Source organism: Poecilia reticulata, linkage group LG18 (genome assembly GCF_000633615.1).
Source record: "Poecilia reticulata strain Guanapo linkage group LG18, Guppy_female_1.0+MT, whole genome shotgun sequence".
In the NCBI taxonomy this organism is placed as follows: Eukaryota; Metazoa; Chordata; class Actinopteri; order Cyprinodontiformes; family Poeciliidae; genus Poecilia; species Poecilia reticulata.
In genome coordinates, this window is record NC_024348.1 from 1,110,974 (window position 1) to 1,127,858 (window position 16,885).

General features: G+C 37.5%; 1 protein-coding gene across 13 annotated transcripts in view; it reads left to right on the top strand.

The window, feature by feature from the left end:
• The window catches only part of ablim2 (actin binding LIM protein family, member 2), a 145,872-nt gene that overhangs the window by 29,877 nt on the left and 99,110 nt on the right, over window positions 1-16,885 (top strand). The window contains exon 1 of one of the 13 annotated variants that reach the window (XM_008434837.2): window positions 9,050-9,138. The exons of the other annotated variants lie outside the window; for them this stretch is intronic. Within the exon in view, the coding sequence (XP_008433059.1) occupies window positions 9,105-9,138 (34 nt within the window). The 5' untranslated portion in view covers window positions 9,050-9,104. Of the gene's footprint in view, window positions 1-9,049; window positions 9,139-16,885 lie in introns of those variants that run through there. 13 annotated transcript variants of the gene reach the window in all.

The following is a 16,885-nucleotide window of genomic DNA, read 5'->3' on the forward strand; positions in this document are numbered from 1 at the left end:
CCCTCAAACTTGAAGATGATGCACAGACCGTCTACTCGGAATGTGTAAATTCCTCTCCATCGAACACTGTTCTATTCCAGAACATAAATAGGCTTGACAAAGCTGACAGTCTGTTCTATACAGATGCTGAGGTGGAGGATGAAGTGTCGTTGAAAGACCACGTTAGCTTCTCTCCCTCCCCGCGTTTACATTATTGTAATATTGGTCTTCAAGAATTTGCATCTAGTGGGTGATTTAGGTAGTACTGTTAACCCTTTTATGTAGAAATGAGGTCCAACTGACACCACACATGTAAAACTTCTATCATTTGCCATAGCCCTCTATGTTTGCCTCAGTCCTCGCACACACAAGGGTTAAGATGGTATTTCGCAAGGAGGGTAGCAATTCTTTTGTTGTGTAGATTTCTAGTAACAGACTATTAGCAGGTTTTCCTCCAGGGCCGCCATGCTTTGTATGCCCTCCTTCCCCCCTCGCATGTTTTTGGTTTTATTAAAAAGAAAAAAAAAAAGTTTTTAAATTATTTTTATAAGTCGGACTGCCCATATAGTGCTGGCCTTCAACAACTACTAAGGGTCTGTTCCCAATTTGGTTATGACTTTGACATCAAATATAACGCTAAGAAAAGCAGTGTTATGATTGTTAGAAGTGACTTCTCTTTATCTGGCATTGTCCTCAATATATGCAATGAAATTAAATATTTGGGACATTACATAACTGATGACCTGTCTGATGATTGTGACATCCGTAGGCAGTATTGTATGATGTATGCTCAAGCTAATATTCTGATCAGAAAGTTTGGTATGTGTTCATCCTCTGTGAAGATAGCTCTTTTTAAAGCTTTTTGCACTTTACTTTACACGGCCCATCTGTGGCGAAGATACAAAAAAAGTATCCTGCAGAAACTTTATGTGGCCTACAATGACGGCATGAGGCTCCTACTCAGAGTGCCTAGATGGAGCAGTGCTGGCCAAATGTTTGTACATAATGCTGTTCCCACATGTGCATCTGTGCTCAGCAATCTCATGTATAAATGCATGTGTCATGCAATAATATAATTGCAATTTTGGTAAATCCTGTTTTTAGTACAGTGATATTTTTCTCAAAATTGTGGAAACATTGGTGTCATCATTTATTTATGACTCAGTGAATATGTCATGTTTATTTTTATTTTTCTCTTATTTTGTTTTTACCCTTTTTTACTATGGACCTTTTTGTGTCTGGAATAAAGATTGATTGATTGATTTTTACAGTGTTTAAATAATATATTTACATAATTCCATAATTTAATGTACATTTAATGTTTCAAGGCAACAAATAATTTTCTTGTATTTATTTTTTATACGTTGAGAAATGGCTTTTGATTTATAAATCAGTCATTGTCAAACATTAAACTATATATTTTTCTAACTTTTTCCCCGAGAAAAAATATTACAGTATACATCAACTCTGCTATTGACAGCAGAGTAAAAATAATTCTAACAGAGTAAATTTTTATTTCATTACATAAGCTGTATTAATACACTAACACTTCAGATTGAGATATTTAAAAATACACTAAAAGTGAAATAATAAAACATTTATTTATTATACTGGGAACACTGGTCACAGGCTTCAGTCTGCTGGTCACACTGGGAGAACTCAATGACTTCTGAGACGTCCTGGTTCACAGGCTAAAGCCAAGAATAAAAGAGAAATTATCCAAAAGTGTAATAGAAAATACATAAATGTTTCCTTCACATTCATAAAAAGACATTTTCAGCATGTTGGGCTCTGACTAGTAGCATCTTTATAGCTAAATACCGACATGGAGAAGCTGAGCTGGAAACAGACTGAAGACCAGCAGCTCCAGCTCTGATCCTGACTGACCTTTACTCACTAAATCCTCTGGTTTTTAGTTAACTTCTCCTCTAACAGCGGTTTTTCATCAGCTCTCATTAGAAAACAGTATGAAAACTTTAGCTGCTATGCTAACAATCAGCAGTTATTTCGGGCCAATTTAGTTACTTAGGAAATATTTTCCGGTTGTTTAGAAGGAAGTTTCTGGCTGCAAAGTCAAGTAATTCTTTCATCTTTACCTGGGGAAGGTAATCCTAATGAATCCAGTTTGTTTCGTAAAACGGTTGAAACACAGCACAGGACTTAAGGAGCTCCATCGCCCTTGTTGTGTGTTGTGGTAATAGAGTCCCGTCGAGTTTGCTGATACGTTGGTTAAATAATAGCCGTTAGCTGATAGCATACAGGGGAGTAACACATGGAGACAACAACCCCAGTCCCAGAAGAATGACAACGCTTATCCATCGCGCATGCACAGAACCAGAACTACAGCATCTGTAAAGGACCAATATTACTGTGTGCACAGACAATATTCTACATCCCCTTTCCTTAGCTCAGTATTCTATTATGATGAAACATTAAGCAGTTAAATTATGCCGTAGTTTCAACAGCAGCATGACAAAAAAATTCCATAGTATAATATCTGGACATGTCATAAGAACTGTAATAATATATCATATTCATGGTTATATATCATAACCATGAACTTAAACAAATGAGTAAAACAAAGACTAGGATGAAGCTTTTAAAACTAGTCATAACAATATTAACAATGCAGCCACATTGTAGAGCTATAACAGCAAATTTGCTCAGTTACAGTATTTAGGATTTGGTTTACTGACACGGTCTGAGCGTGTTCTGTAGAGATTGTTTATCGTCGGCAAAGATGAATCAGCAACTGGAATTTGGACCCCACAATACTCTTGAGTTCACTTTCTGTTGTGTTTGTCCGGTGATGGCGATGGGCTTGTCTGAGATAGGGCCAGGATCCTGATACAAAGAGTCATTTGGATCAAGCTGAGTTGGAGGAGGCTCAGCCATAGGTAAAATGTGTTTCCTGTTCCTCCTATAGGTTTGTCCTTCTGACTGAACCAGATAGGGGGCTCACTGCACATTTCTTTGATGGTTCCCATGCGGTCATAACCTTTTGGTGTTTGTAGCCTGACAACTTGTCCTTTCTTTAGCGGCTGAAGAGGTTGACTCATCCTGTCATAGTACACCTTCTGTGCCAATGTTTTGTTGAGGAGTTTAGCACTGACGTCTTCAGGATTACACATATCTGGTGCTAGCAGTTCCTTTGGGAGAGGAAGCGTAGTGCGTGTTTGTCTCGACATAAGTCGTTGTGCTGGAGATCCGAGTACAGTGTCACAAAGTACATTCCTCAAGTTCAACAGGCTGAGAAAAATGTCAGTTTTGTCTCTGTAAGACTTCTCCATGAGGCTCTTGGCACTATGGATAGCTCTCTCAGCTAATCCATTGGACTGAGGGTACTCAGGGCTACTCGTGACTTGAGTGAAGTCCCACTTTTTGGCAAAGTCCTTAAAACATTGGCTTGTAAACTGCCTGCCATTGTCTGATATTAGACTGTGAGATGCTCCATGGACTGCAAAATGATGTTTCAGCTTGCCAATAACTGTAGCAGATGTGAGATCGTGAAGCAGGTCAATCTCAAACCAGCCTGAATAGTAGTGTCTGTTGCGCCACTCAAAGATACTAGTAGCTTCTGTGGACCAGAGTAGCTGTGGAATGGGGTGCAACTGCAGTGGCGCCTTCTGCTGATGCGGTTTAGTACTATTACACACAGAGCATGCCTGTACTTCCTCGTCGATGTCTCTCGTCATTGTGGGCCAGAACACTATGCCTCTCGCCCTGCGCTTGGTGGCCTCTGCTTCTGGGTGTCCTCTGTGAAGTATGCCCACATACGTTTTCTGTAATGAGAGGGGAATTACAGTTTTCTGTTCCTCCATCACAATCCCATCCACAACAATGAGTTCATTCAAGGAAAATATGGATGATGCTGCTGAGTGTCTGGAGAGTTGGATCTGTGGCTGTGTGCTCCTTTAATTCCTCCAAACGAGCCGAAGACACATAACTCACAGACATTACATCAAAGTCATCCATTTCATCCGCAAGTTGGGTAGTAGACCTTCTTGGTGCTCTCGACAATGTGTCGGCTAGATCAGTGTTTTTCAACCACTGTTACGCGGCACACTAATGTGCCGTGAGTGATCGTCAGGTGTGCCGTGGAAATTATTCAATTTCACCTTAGGTACCGTATTTTTCGGACTATAAGCTGCTACCTTTTTTTCTAAGCTTTGAACCATGCGGATTGTAGCCCGCTGTGGCTTTGCTGTGTATTTTTTTCAACCACCAGGGGGCTCTCTAGCAGGAAGTGAATCATTAGAAGTCAAAATTGTAAATCAAAAGAAGAACGTGCTAATTTTCAACCTGTTCAGGGGTATTTTTAAGCAGCAGGCACAATGGAGAAATGTTTTCAAACTCATATCATGCAGCTTCTAAGTTGAGGGCTGTCGATCTGGCACTACAGGAGGGAAATAGAGCCGCTGCACTTAAGCTCGGTGTGAACGAAACCATGGTTCGACTTTGGAGACGGAGTGCTGCGTCCTTAATATATGCAGCAGATTTATTAGGACGCCGCCCTCTGCTGGGTCCTAATGGAAAATCGAGATCAGCTTCCAGTTTTTTTTGTTTTTTTTTTCAAAAAAAAAATTGAAGGTGCTAGTATGGTGCGCTCTATAGTCCGAAAAATACGGTAATTGATTTTAAAAGATTTTTTGAAAATGAATTATCTGCAAATAATGCCATCTTCGAGTGTCTGCTGTAGCAGTGACTAGCGGCGTAATCATGTTTATTTCATTCCTATTCAAGAGACTTTGATAAGAATGACTATATATGTAATATAGGCGTCTACAGAGTATCTTTGTTTACATTTTTGGTTGGTGGTGTGCCTCGAGATTTTTTCAATTAAAATAATGTACCTTGGCTCAAAAAAGGTTGAAAAACACTGGGCTAGATGCATTTCTTTGCCACTCTTGTATATGAGGTTGATGTTGTATTTCTGGAGCTTCATCATCATTCTTTGCAGTCTGGCAGGTGCTGCATGAATGGGATTTTTTATTATTGTCACAAGAGGCTGATGATCAGTTTCAACAGTTATTTGTTTGCCATAGATATAGTTGTGAAATTTTGAGCATGCAAAAACAACAACCAGCAGCTCTTTTTCGATTTGGGCATATCTTGTTTCAGTGTCTGTCAGGGTACGTGAAGCATAGGCTCCTGGGTTACATTCCTGCATGCATGCAATGTACATTATGCAGCAAAGGAAGTTAGAAGACATATATCCATATGGAGAAGATAGGTTTTGGACGGGTGATGTGCCCCATTGCATAAGCGATACTGAAGAATGACTGATATCATTAACGATACAGGGAAAAAGCTTTTAGTTATCTTGCTTTGCTAGCAAAATCGTTAGCTAGCAGCTAGCTAATAGCACAACAACAACAACAGCCTAATGTCTGTCTGATAAAAATAGTGAATCGATAGATAAGAACAGTTTCTCCTCACCTGGCTGTCTCCTCCCCTCAGTAGTTCTTCAGAGAAAGTCAGACGCAGAGGCCTGTCAGTGTCTGTTGTATTTCATTACCTCTCTGCTTAAACCGCGACTCCGAGCTGAAGCAGAAACMATACTTCAACGTTTTCTGTCATCTGACAAGCAGCAAGTCTACTCCACTTTATTCACCAAAAACGATTTTTTTTTTAATTCACCAAAAACTGTTCTGTAATCTGGAACGTTCGCTACGTTGAGCTCCAGTTAGCCGTCTTATCTCACTGCGCAGAGGCAATTGCGTTGTGCGTCATGGGCAAAAGGTCAAAGGTAACAAGGTGACCGGAGGGCTTATTATGTTGTTTTTCTTGAAAAATACACACAAAAAAACATGGACAAAAAAACCAAATGAATTTAGTACATTTAATGTGTCAGAGGGCTGAGGAAATAATAATAATAATAATAATAATAATAATAATAATAATAATAATAATAATAATAATAATAATACAAAAGATTTGACCAAAAGGGCACTTGGGGGGCAAGGAGTAAAAGGGACAGGTGCTCAAACCCACCTATCCCCCCCTCTGCTCATGCCTGGCTGGTGCGTTAATAGACCTGGGGTTCGGCCCGTGGAGTCACCTTGTGACTAGCGCAGTACGTTGGTTTGTTTTTATTTTGTTTCATGTTTTGCGGCAACACAATGCATGTCAATTGCTTTGTCTACCAGTTGTTACCTGACTAGAAGTCAGGTAACAACTCGTCCCATAAAACCTTTGCAACCAAACCATGAATTTTGGCACTAAAATGTTTGTCATAAACACAAATTCAAGGGGTTTTCATGTATTTTTCATGTATTTTATCTGACAGACAAACACAAAGGAGCATTCGGTTGTGAAGTAGAAGAAAACCCCCTCCATCTATCCATCTATAGATCTAGCCAATTAGCCGTAAGCATTATTTCATTCTAGACAGATTGTCCATACGGATGTTCCAGGGCCCGCTGCAGTTGCTGGAAAATATGTCATCCACTTCCTGTGAAAACATTTCCGCTTGTATTGTTGTGGTTGTTTAAAAAAGTTGGCTGTACTCCCTGGTGGGAATTGATAAAATAAAAAAGGAAAGGTTTCTGGGGAAAGGATTTCCAACATGTGTAACTAATCACTATTTTTGTTTTTTTCCTGGATAAATACATTGAAGAGTAAATGTATCATCTGGCTTGTATAACAGTTGTTGTTATTTCATGGTAAAATATATCCGAATTTCCACTTTTAAAACTGATTTTTGGGCAGGTCATATTGGTTTTTTAGGTGTGGCTGATATTAATGTATAAAAAGGGGCGTGTGCGCGCAGCGGCGCAATCAGAGAGGAAGACGCTCCCCGTCAGGTCCGTGCAGCGGGAGACTTGAATTGACTGAACGTTTARAAYAATKAATAAATCGRAGAAAAGAGATAAAACGGYAATCAAAKTYKSCCSAGCGCCGCGGATCGTTGCGCTTCAGGAGCTGGATTGGAACTCGCACCCAGGAAACGCCGCCAGGTCAGGAGGACGCCAATTGGCTTGAGGACGCCACGGGGGGGAAGAGAGACATTCCCGGTGAGATCATGGACTTTACGTTTCTTTTTGGGGATTTTTGGTGGCATCACTCTTTTTTCTCATTTTTTGGGGAGGGGGTTTTTGACGCTTTGGATTTTTCGTTTTGGATTGGGATTTTGGATTAAAAGGGGGAAAGTCTCCCAGGATATGGAACTTTTTTGTGGACAATATTCGTATTAAAAAGGATCGAGAATATTTGAACATTTAACCATTTGAGTTTCTTTACTGACACGGACGTTTGAATTTTTGGTTACTGACTTATTTAACCAGATAACTATTAATATTTTCTTAGGTCGTGGTTTTTGGAATAAATCATTGTTGCTAAAAGTCAAACAAAATTTCATTCTGAGTGCTTATTTTTGTTAATTTAACTAGTGTAACATATTTGACCTGAGGCCTGTGAAGTATCCCCCCTGTGTGTATTTGAGTTGAATAGAAGCTGAATTTTACACGTTTGTCCACGTTTTTACAGGGGATTCAAGTGAAGAACCTGTTTGGATGGGCAGGTCATCATTTGACTTTGGTTTGATGTGCAGCTAATTCGCATGCATGATGCTGCATGTTTGGCAGTGAACATCAGTCTAATCCCTGTGGTCACAAGCATGGTCCCTCGTGTGTATTTAACAGCGTATTATGTTCTATGACTGAGAATGAAACATTTGTTTGATTTGTTTTCTCAGTTAAAGTAAACCAAATCTGATGTTTGATGTGTTGATATTTTCTACTCTCACACTAAATGTCCTTGTAATTATTGAACTACTTAATTAAATGATTTGGTGTTATTATTGCATCAAATTAGAATTGTTTTCATTTCACCTATAATGTAACCTTTTAATTTTGTAAAGTGCCCAAAGAAAACTGAGGATAGAAAATGAAATCATGCTAATGGAACATGACCCAACATTATTTTCACTATTTTCAAGTCATTATTTCTGTTAATAATTATGATTTTTACAGTTATAATTAATGGAATGGAACTAATGGAAACTTAGAATAAAGAAAAGGAATATGAAATAAGACCAATAAAAATACAGACATTTTCATACAGAACTGTCTTCAGTTAAAAGTGTTTAAAGGTTATTTTCAAAGACGTTTTATTTATATAGCACTTTTTCAGAAACAAGGCAGTTTGAAAGGTTCTTTTAATCTGGCAAATGGGCCCACATTCTCATTTATTGAATATGACTATATTGTAGATTTACCAAATCATACAATCAATAAATCAATCAATCAATCAATCAATCATACTAATTAATTAATGCAAAAAGCAAACGCATGAAAACCTCTCAATTTCATACAAATGTGAGACATTGTGTATATGTGTTTTAGCATGCCTCATCCTGTAAAGCCAATTTTTCCAATAAATATTATGTTGAGAGGACCCTCTTCTCTTCAAGTTCTAATTCATTCGGGGGAGATGGGAGTCTGTTGAATCTTAGGTATTTCAATCACTGCGCAGAACTGGGGCAACCAGGTAAACATCAATTATTGTTCCTGTTTTTAATTCCAGGAAAAAAAAATAGAATAAGGAAGGAAAGGCAGTTATTAGGAGGAAAAGGGCTCAACCTCCTGGGGGCATGGTGGTCATGTGATGTCATCTGGTCGCTATGGTTATTGTGCTTCATTATAGAGGGATTATATGTTTGTAAACACATCAGCTGCGTGTGCAACATGACTACAGCAAAAGTCAGGTGACCTTCAAACTTACTGGTTGCCATGGTTACCTGCATTTATCTTGCCGTTTTAAAGGGAACCACGACTAGCTTTAAAAATAGACCTTATTTTTGAAATATTTATTAGATATAAAAACAATACAGTAATAATACTATAGGTTATTTAGTTTGTATACATTTTAATAAAATATTTTCACAGTAATGTTGCCATGATGTTTACCCTGCAATGCATTCTGGGTAAATGACGTGTAATGGTCCAACTGCCCGGCTCCTCCAGCCAAAACAGTGATGAGTACTGTTATTAATATTAAGCCTTTTTAATTTGAAATTGATCAGAACGTAGAAATCAGAAGAGGTGATGATGATGAGGAGCAAACAGAGGAAGAGGACAGAGTTGCTGCTGCTGCTGCCTTCAGCTTCGTAAATGAAACGATGAATGACACATACCGGATCACACAGTCCGACCAGAGGTAAGTACTTCTGTAGCTCTGTGTCCAGTTAGGCAACAGCGGTTTAGGAGCCAAACTTCATTCGGTGTTGGTAGTGATTTCACATTCAGTATCAGTGTTCCAGCTCCCTTAGCATTTCCAGTAGTAATAGCTCTGTTAGCGCTGCTTGTCTTTGACGTTTTTCCTAGCGTCTGTAGCGCTGTGTCCGGTTTGGCATCAGCTGTGCTGCTTGGAGTTCGGTGTGATGGTAGCACCGACACCGGACCTCCATGGGTCCGGTTAGATCGGTGGATTCAGTGTAGCTCCTGTTAGCATCTCAAAGAGCGTCCAGCTCTGCGCGGCTCAGCGGCAGCACGGCATTTATTTTTAGCTCGTTAAGGTAACGATCACTTGTTACGGCCTTTGAGTCGTTTATACCAGCAGAATCAACAAAGTGTTCTGGGGCCTCATGCATAAAGTGTGCGTAAGGTCCCATATTTGATGCAAAAGTCGGCATGTATAAAAATTAACTTTGCGTCAAGGTCTCCGTAAATATACGCACAGTTTTCCGCTGGTGTGAAAATGTGCAGCAGCCACGCAAAGTTTTTCTATTGACGATATCAAACTACAAAGTGTCAAAACTCACCTAAATACACTGAAATCTGACTACATTCAGCTATTTAGACCAAGAAGCACCAAACCCGATGTTTTTCATGATTTTAATATTTTATTGTTTAAACATAAAAACTGAACCGCGTTTATCCTCAGACAATAAGCTAACATGAACACAAAATGAAGAAAATAAAAATAAAAGGACGTGAAAACCTTGCTCGAATGTAAATGGTACTTTTCCTCAGTTTTTGTTTCATAAAGATGTAACACATTGGTCCGTGAGTCGAAGAACATGGAATGCATCTATGGGGTCATTTCATTCTCACTAAAAAACGAAAACAGGGTTGGATCAGCAGATTAACTCAAACCTGCTGATTAAAAATAATCAACAGGTTTGATTATTGTCAAGGTGTGTATGCAATCACACATATATAAGAAGCTGCACAAAGGTGAGCTGCGTAATTGTGGAGCCCTTTGGTTCTGATAGAGAACATCGCCAATGGAAGGATTCAGTGGAAGCGATTAATCAGAGATCATATTGATTTGCTGGGAAATGATGATGATGATGGTTTATGAGCATTTAGATTAATCCAGATTGATCATCCTGGATATCTGAGCAAAACTTAAAGAAGGATCGGTACCGGTCCAGCTGCAGCCATCCTTTAGTCCAGCCGCCCGCTTTGTGAATGCGCCTTGTGTACATAAAGCATCCCCAAGTAAAAAAAAAGTATGCTTTAGTATACAAAATTTTAACATACTTTAGCATACTTTGATTGATGTACTTAAACTGTACTATTTTGGAACTACTTTTTTGTGCTTACTATACTTTAGTAGTATTTAAATAGTATTAAATTACAACTTTTCGTATACTCAATGTACTTTTTTGGAACAACTTAAAGTTGTACTTAGTATACTTTAAGTATACTTTTTTTTATGTAGTATTCAAGAGAAATATTCCAAAAATATTCCATATTGAGTGTACTAATTATGTCATAGAATTATAATAAAACATATACTTTTAATATATTTTAAATACATTACTTATATATTAGTAGTATATTTAAATTACACTTAATTTTTATTTTTGATTTACTGCTATTGCTAATAGTCTTTATTCATACTTTGTACATTACATGCATAACTGCACTACAGTACTTGCATTGTTTTAGGCTACAATTACATGGAAACATTAATTACACAAGATTCCCAAGGTAATTCAAATATTTTATTACCGACATTTTAAGATTGTCCAATTTTACTCAACTTTATGAACTTTACATAAATTATCAGTTTACACATCAAAAGTGAACACATTAACCAAAGTTTTTAATTATGCACTTAAAAAGGGGGAACTCTCAAATACCTGGTCCGAGGCCGTAATTTCAGTTATTCATAAGGAAGGGAAAGACGCAACAATCTGTGAAGGATATAGACCAATTAGTTTGTTATGCACAGATCTAAAACTGCTGACCAGTATCTTTTCTAAGAGAATACAAAAACATATTAAAAAACTAATTCACCCGGACCAGACGGGATTTATCCCAAACCGACATAGTGCTAATAATATAAGGAGAACCTTGAATATTATAACGCAAGCAAAAGGAACCAATCAGGAATCTATACTAATCAGTTTTGATGCACAAAAAGCATTTGATACAGTTAGCTGGCACTTTTTACATAACACTCTGTGGATGAAAGCCCATAGCCAATAATTTGTGGAATGGATAAAAATAATATACACAAATAATAAATCACGAGTTAGGGTTAATGGATGTTGCTCCGACTTCTTTATGCTTGAAAGAGGGGTCTGCCAAGGAGACTGACTTAGTCCCTTACTTTTCGCAATAAACATCGAACCCCTAGCAGCAGCTATTAGAATGAATAAGGATATTAAAGACATTAAAGACAAAAATACTACTGAACATAAGATTTCACTTTTTGCTGATGAAGTTTTGACTAATATAAGTGACCCGGTGACGTCCGTTCCCTCACTCATGGAGACCATAGAAGAGTATGGTAAACTTTCGGGCTACCAAATCAACCAATCCAAATCTGAAACAATGGTAATACACGGCCACTTGCCAACAAATTTAACAGATCAATTCAAATTGAAAATATCCAACCAGGGATTCAGATACTTAGGAATTTTCATAACTCCTAAAGTAACACAACTTTTTAAAGCTAATTATGGAAAACTAATGGACGAGATCAAGACAGATATTTTGAGATGGAACATTCCACCTCTATCGCTTGTAGGGAGAATTGAAACCATTAGAATGAACATTCTTCCAAGACTCCTCTTTCTTTTTCAAACCTTGCCTATAAAAGTACCCATATCCATATTTAATATACTAAATAAATGGCTCTCAAAATTTATTTGGCAAAACAGATGCCCAAGAATTAGACTGAAAATTTTAATGTGTCCAAAAGAGCTTGGGGGATTAAATATACCAAATCTTAAAAAATATTATTGGGCTGCCCAAACCAGATCGTTATTAGCATGGATACGCCAAGATGAAGATACAATTTGGTACACGATGGAACAAGGTGATTGCCAAGACATATTCCTTGATACAATCCCATTTGTTAACCAAAACACATGGCCAAAAAATTAAATTAATAATGAGTGGGTTAAGTTCACCCTGTTGACATGGGCAAAGATCAAAAAGATGATAAATCTACCCAACTCCTTATGTAGAGTTATACGAATCAACCATAACTCAGAATTTCCTCCTACATCTGGATTACATAACTGGGTTGAAAAAGGATTAACTTTAGTAGATCAAATGTTTGAAAATRGAAAYCTAATGTCCTTTCAACAACTTCARCAAAAATACAATCTTCCAACCCACGACTTTTATAAATACCTACAAATGAGACACTACCTACATAAACATAAGGAATGGAGAGCCTTACAGGTACCTCCCTCTAGTATGGAGCATTTTTTACTTTCGGTGAAGAAAGGAAATATAACTACCAGATTTATATCCCATATTTACAAAATATTACAAGAGGAAACCATAGCTGATACAAAAGATATTAAAGGGAAATGGGAGTTAGAAATGAATGTCGTAATCAAAGATGAGGACTGGGAGGAGATGTTTCGAGAGGGACATAAAATATCAAATAGCCCAACATTAAGAGAATTTGAATGGAAAATCAAAATGAGATTCTTCAGGACTCCTTTTCTCACATCTAGACTTGGCCGCACCTCAGACAAATGTTGGAGGTGTTGTGGACTGATGGGAGATTTTACCCATATATTTTGGGACTGTCCAAAAATAACAACCTATTGGAAAGGAATACAAAAGGAAATTATAACATGCTTGGGTATTACAATCCCCCTAGAACCATCTTTAATAATACTAGGTATATTCCAGAATATAATTGAAGATCACAGTAAGTTTTATATCTTAAAAATTTTACTTGTTCTTKCAAAGAAAATGATCACAGTTTCATGGCTGAAACCTCAGCCCCCAACAGTCTCTCAGTGGAAGAATAGAGTGAGGGAGATGTACTACATGGAACAAATTACAGCAAAACTACAGATGAAAAATGACATCTTAGAAAAATKGTCTCCAATCCAAACACTCATTTCAAACCACAGCTAATGGAAATTATGATTGATAAATAGGAGATTTTCACATGTATTTTCCTTCATTTTTTATTTTCTTTTTCTTCTGACTATGGACAAACAAAGCCTCTTATGGAGCACAATCTGTGAAGTTATATATGCAGTTTGTAAAATGTGTTATATGTATGATATGTTTGATGTGACTTGCAATGAAAAATTTTCACATGAACATGAAAATTTAAGTGTGACAATAAAACATGACTGAGGAACTACGACAACATTCCCGTTCACTGCACCTTACAGAAACCTACAAAAAAGAATAATAGAGCAATTAAACATAGAAAGTATTTGTATTTAAAGGGAACAGAAAAATGGCAAATAAAAAAATAATACTTACAATTTTAAGACATTTTGTACTCGTTGTGTATATGACATCATAAGAACTGATGATGATTGGGACCAGATCCCTGGGGTGGAAAAACATTTCTGGGTGTCTTCTTTGTCTGTTTATGTTAAAAGTAGAAAAAGTCAGTAATGTCATAGAATCAGTTGATGTTGGCATTAACTGTGAAGCTGTTTGAAGTGTGGACTTAAGGAGACAAACTACCTTAAAATCTTTCCATCCATGATCTGAACACACTGATCCTTGTAGGATGGTGAGGGGGGCTGGTGGTGCCTATCTCCAGCAGTCATCAGATGAGAGGCAGGGTTCACCATGGACAGGTCACCAGTCCATCACAGGGCCCTGAAAGCCAACAACAAATAAAATGAATGAAAGAGAAATGTTAGATTAACAAGGGGGGAAATTCTGTCCAGTTAACTTGAAATGAATCATGTTTATTAAGCACTTGGTGTTGGTAACAGCAGTTTCTGTTGTTGAAAATGAAATGTAGCTAGCTCCTCATTGAAAAAACAAAAACAAACTTACACCATGAAGATGATGTGAAGGTTCGTCCTCAGAGCTGGTTGGTCATCTGGTGGAGTCAGAGCTTCTTCTGAGACAGAAAAGTCTTTAGGTTTTCTAACACCTGATTTCTCTGGTTTCCTCTTTCATCTTCATTTGCTTAGACTGCAAACATATGTTGAAGATAAAAACATTGAACGAGTTAGAACAACAACCTCACAATATCAAAGTCTCTCTGTCTTTTGGAGCTTAATTAAAACCAGGTTAAGTTTATGAATTAAAGTATAAGTCGCAACAAACAGCCTCAATGCAGTTATAACATGAAGCTGAACGATTCCTATTGTAATAATCATACATGTCACAATAAAATTGATAAAATAATTGCAGTATTTTCTGCACTATAAGGCTCACCGGATTATAAGGCGCACCTTCAATGAATGGCCTATTTTAAAACTTTTTTCATATATAAGGTGCATGGAATAGACGCTGCAGGAGAGGCTGGAGTTACGTTATGCATCCACTAGATGGCGCTATACTAAAGTGAATATCAACAAAACAGTCCGACTCCGGTCAGCGAGGAGAGCCTTCGGCATGGCTGGACGATGGTCACCCTTCCCCGTTCGCGCACAGCATGTTCGTGGAGAACATGGTGCTAAATGACCTGCAGACAACCTGATTCTAGAGGTCATAGGAAGGTCAGTCAAACTTTATTAACAAACCAGCGTTCTGACAACTATCCCAGCATGCACCGCAAGCTTCTTCTTCTACGGGCGAAAATGAAGTCGGCGACTGCTTGCCGTAGTTGCTAGACCAGTTGTGGCTCAATATTGGTCCATATATAAGGCGCACAGAATTATAAGGCGCACTGTCGGCTTTTGAGGAAATTGAAGGTTTTTAGGTGTGCCTTATAGTGTGGAAAATACGGTATGAAACCAACGTAAGTTATATATCTTTACTGAACTGTTTAATTAAACGAAGATAATTAATAAGCAAACTTGCCATCAGCTAGCACCACGTTAGCAGCCTTCATCCCTTCGGTTCCTTTCATGACACACATTTCATTTCCATCGGTTGTTGTCCCGTTGTGTTGTTGTCTAACTTGGACTAGGTCACCAGCTTGAATTTACCAAAATTAGTAACTATTGTCAAGGCCCTCTCTGAGGGGGGCTGGTGGTGCCCATCTCCAGCAGCCATCAGATGAGAGGCAAGGTTCACCCTGGACAGGTCACCAGTCCATCACAGGGCCCTGAAAGCCAACAACAAATAAAAAAAATTAAGATAAATGTTAGATTAACAAGGGGAAAAATTCTGTCCAATTATTTTAAAATAAAATCATGTTTATTAAGCACTTAGTGTTGGAAAGACAACAGTTTTTGCTGTTATTAAAAATGTGGCCAGCTGCTCAGTAAAAAAAAAAGAAATAATAAAATAAAAAACTTACACCATTAAGACGATGTGAAGGTTCATCCTCAGAGCTGGTTGGTGATCTGGTGGAGCCAGAGCTTCTTCTGAGACAGAAAAGTCTTTAGGTTTTCTAATTCCTAATCCCTGGCTTCCTCTTTCATCTTCATTTGCTTAGATTGCAAAAATATATTAAAGATCAAATAAAATTATAAACGAGTTATAACAACAGCCACACAATATCAAAGTCTCTTTGGCATACTGAGCTTAATGAAAACCAGGTTAAGTTTATGAAGAAAACTATATTAAGCCTCCATGCAGTTATAACATGTAGTTGAATGACTATTATAATAATCCTAAAAATTGCAATAAAGTTGATAAAATAACTATTTCTGAAACTAAAAAGTTTTTTGTATGTGTATGCTACACTGTTTATAATTAAACAAAGATAATTAGCATTTTTGAAGCAAACTTACCACCAGCTAGCAACATGTTAGCAGCCTTCGTCCCTTCGGTCTCCTTTCGTGACCCTTTCGTGACCCACATTTCATTTCTGTCCAGTTCTTGTCTACTAACCACTATTATCAATGGCTTATTTGAACAGCATTTCTTCTCCTCCCTGGCTTCACGATGATGCTGTTCTTATTTTAATGACGCTTTAAAAAACAAAACAAAAAAACAAAGTTTGCATTCATCTGGTCTAGAGTGTGAGCTGGAGCTAATGTCGTTCACTAATAGATATATCTTACATCATACATCTGAAAATAGATTGGGTAAAGACAGCTTCCGCGTTTTAGTAAACAACTATAAGCAGATTATATTTGGAGAGATGTAAAACTGAAGATACCTGCTACATTTAGTGTTAAGGACAGTATTATTTTTGTTGTAGAACCTCTTTCACTAAAGGGTCATTGTTTGATATTTTGAGGCATGAACACATTATTTACTTTGATAAACAACATTACATAAGTTCAATTATAAGGATTGTTAATTTTTTTAATTCTTTGCTGTTTTAACAAACAGCAAAGTTCAACTTGATCTCAGCTTCAGCTGGAGATTAATTTTTCTTATATCTTGACTTTCTAGTGAGTTTCTTGGTCAATTTTTATTTTTTTTATTATTATTTTTTTTTAGAATATCAAATATCCTTTTATGGTATATGCCTTTTTAGGTATCCTGGTGACGTTCAGTTTGACTCCTAAAGCCGAGATCGACTCAAAACCTTCTGCGATCGTCGTGTTGCACCGCTGCTCTAGCAAAGCACAAACAGTTCAGAAACGATATGAAATGAGAAAAAA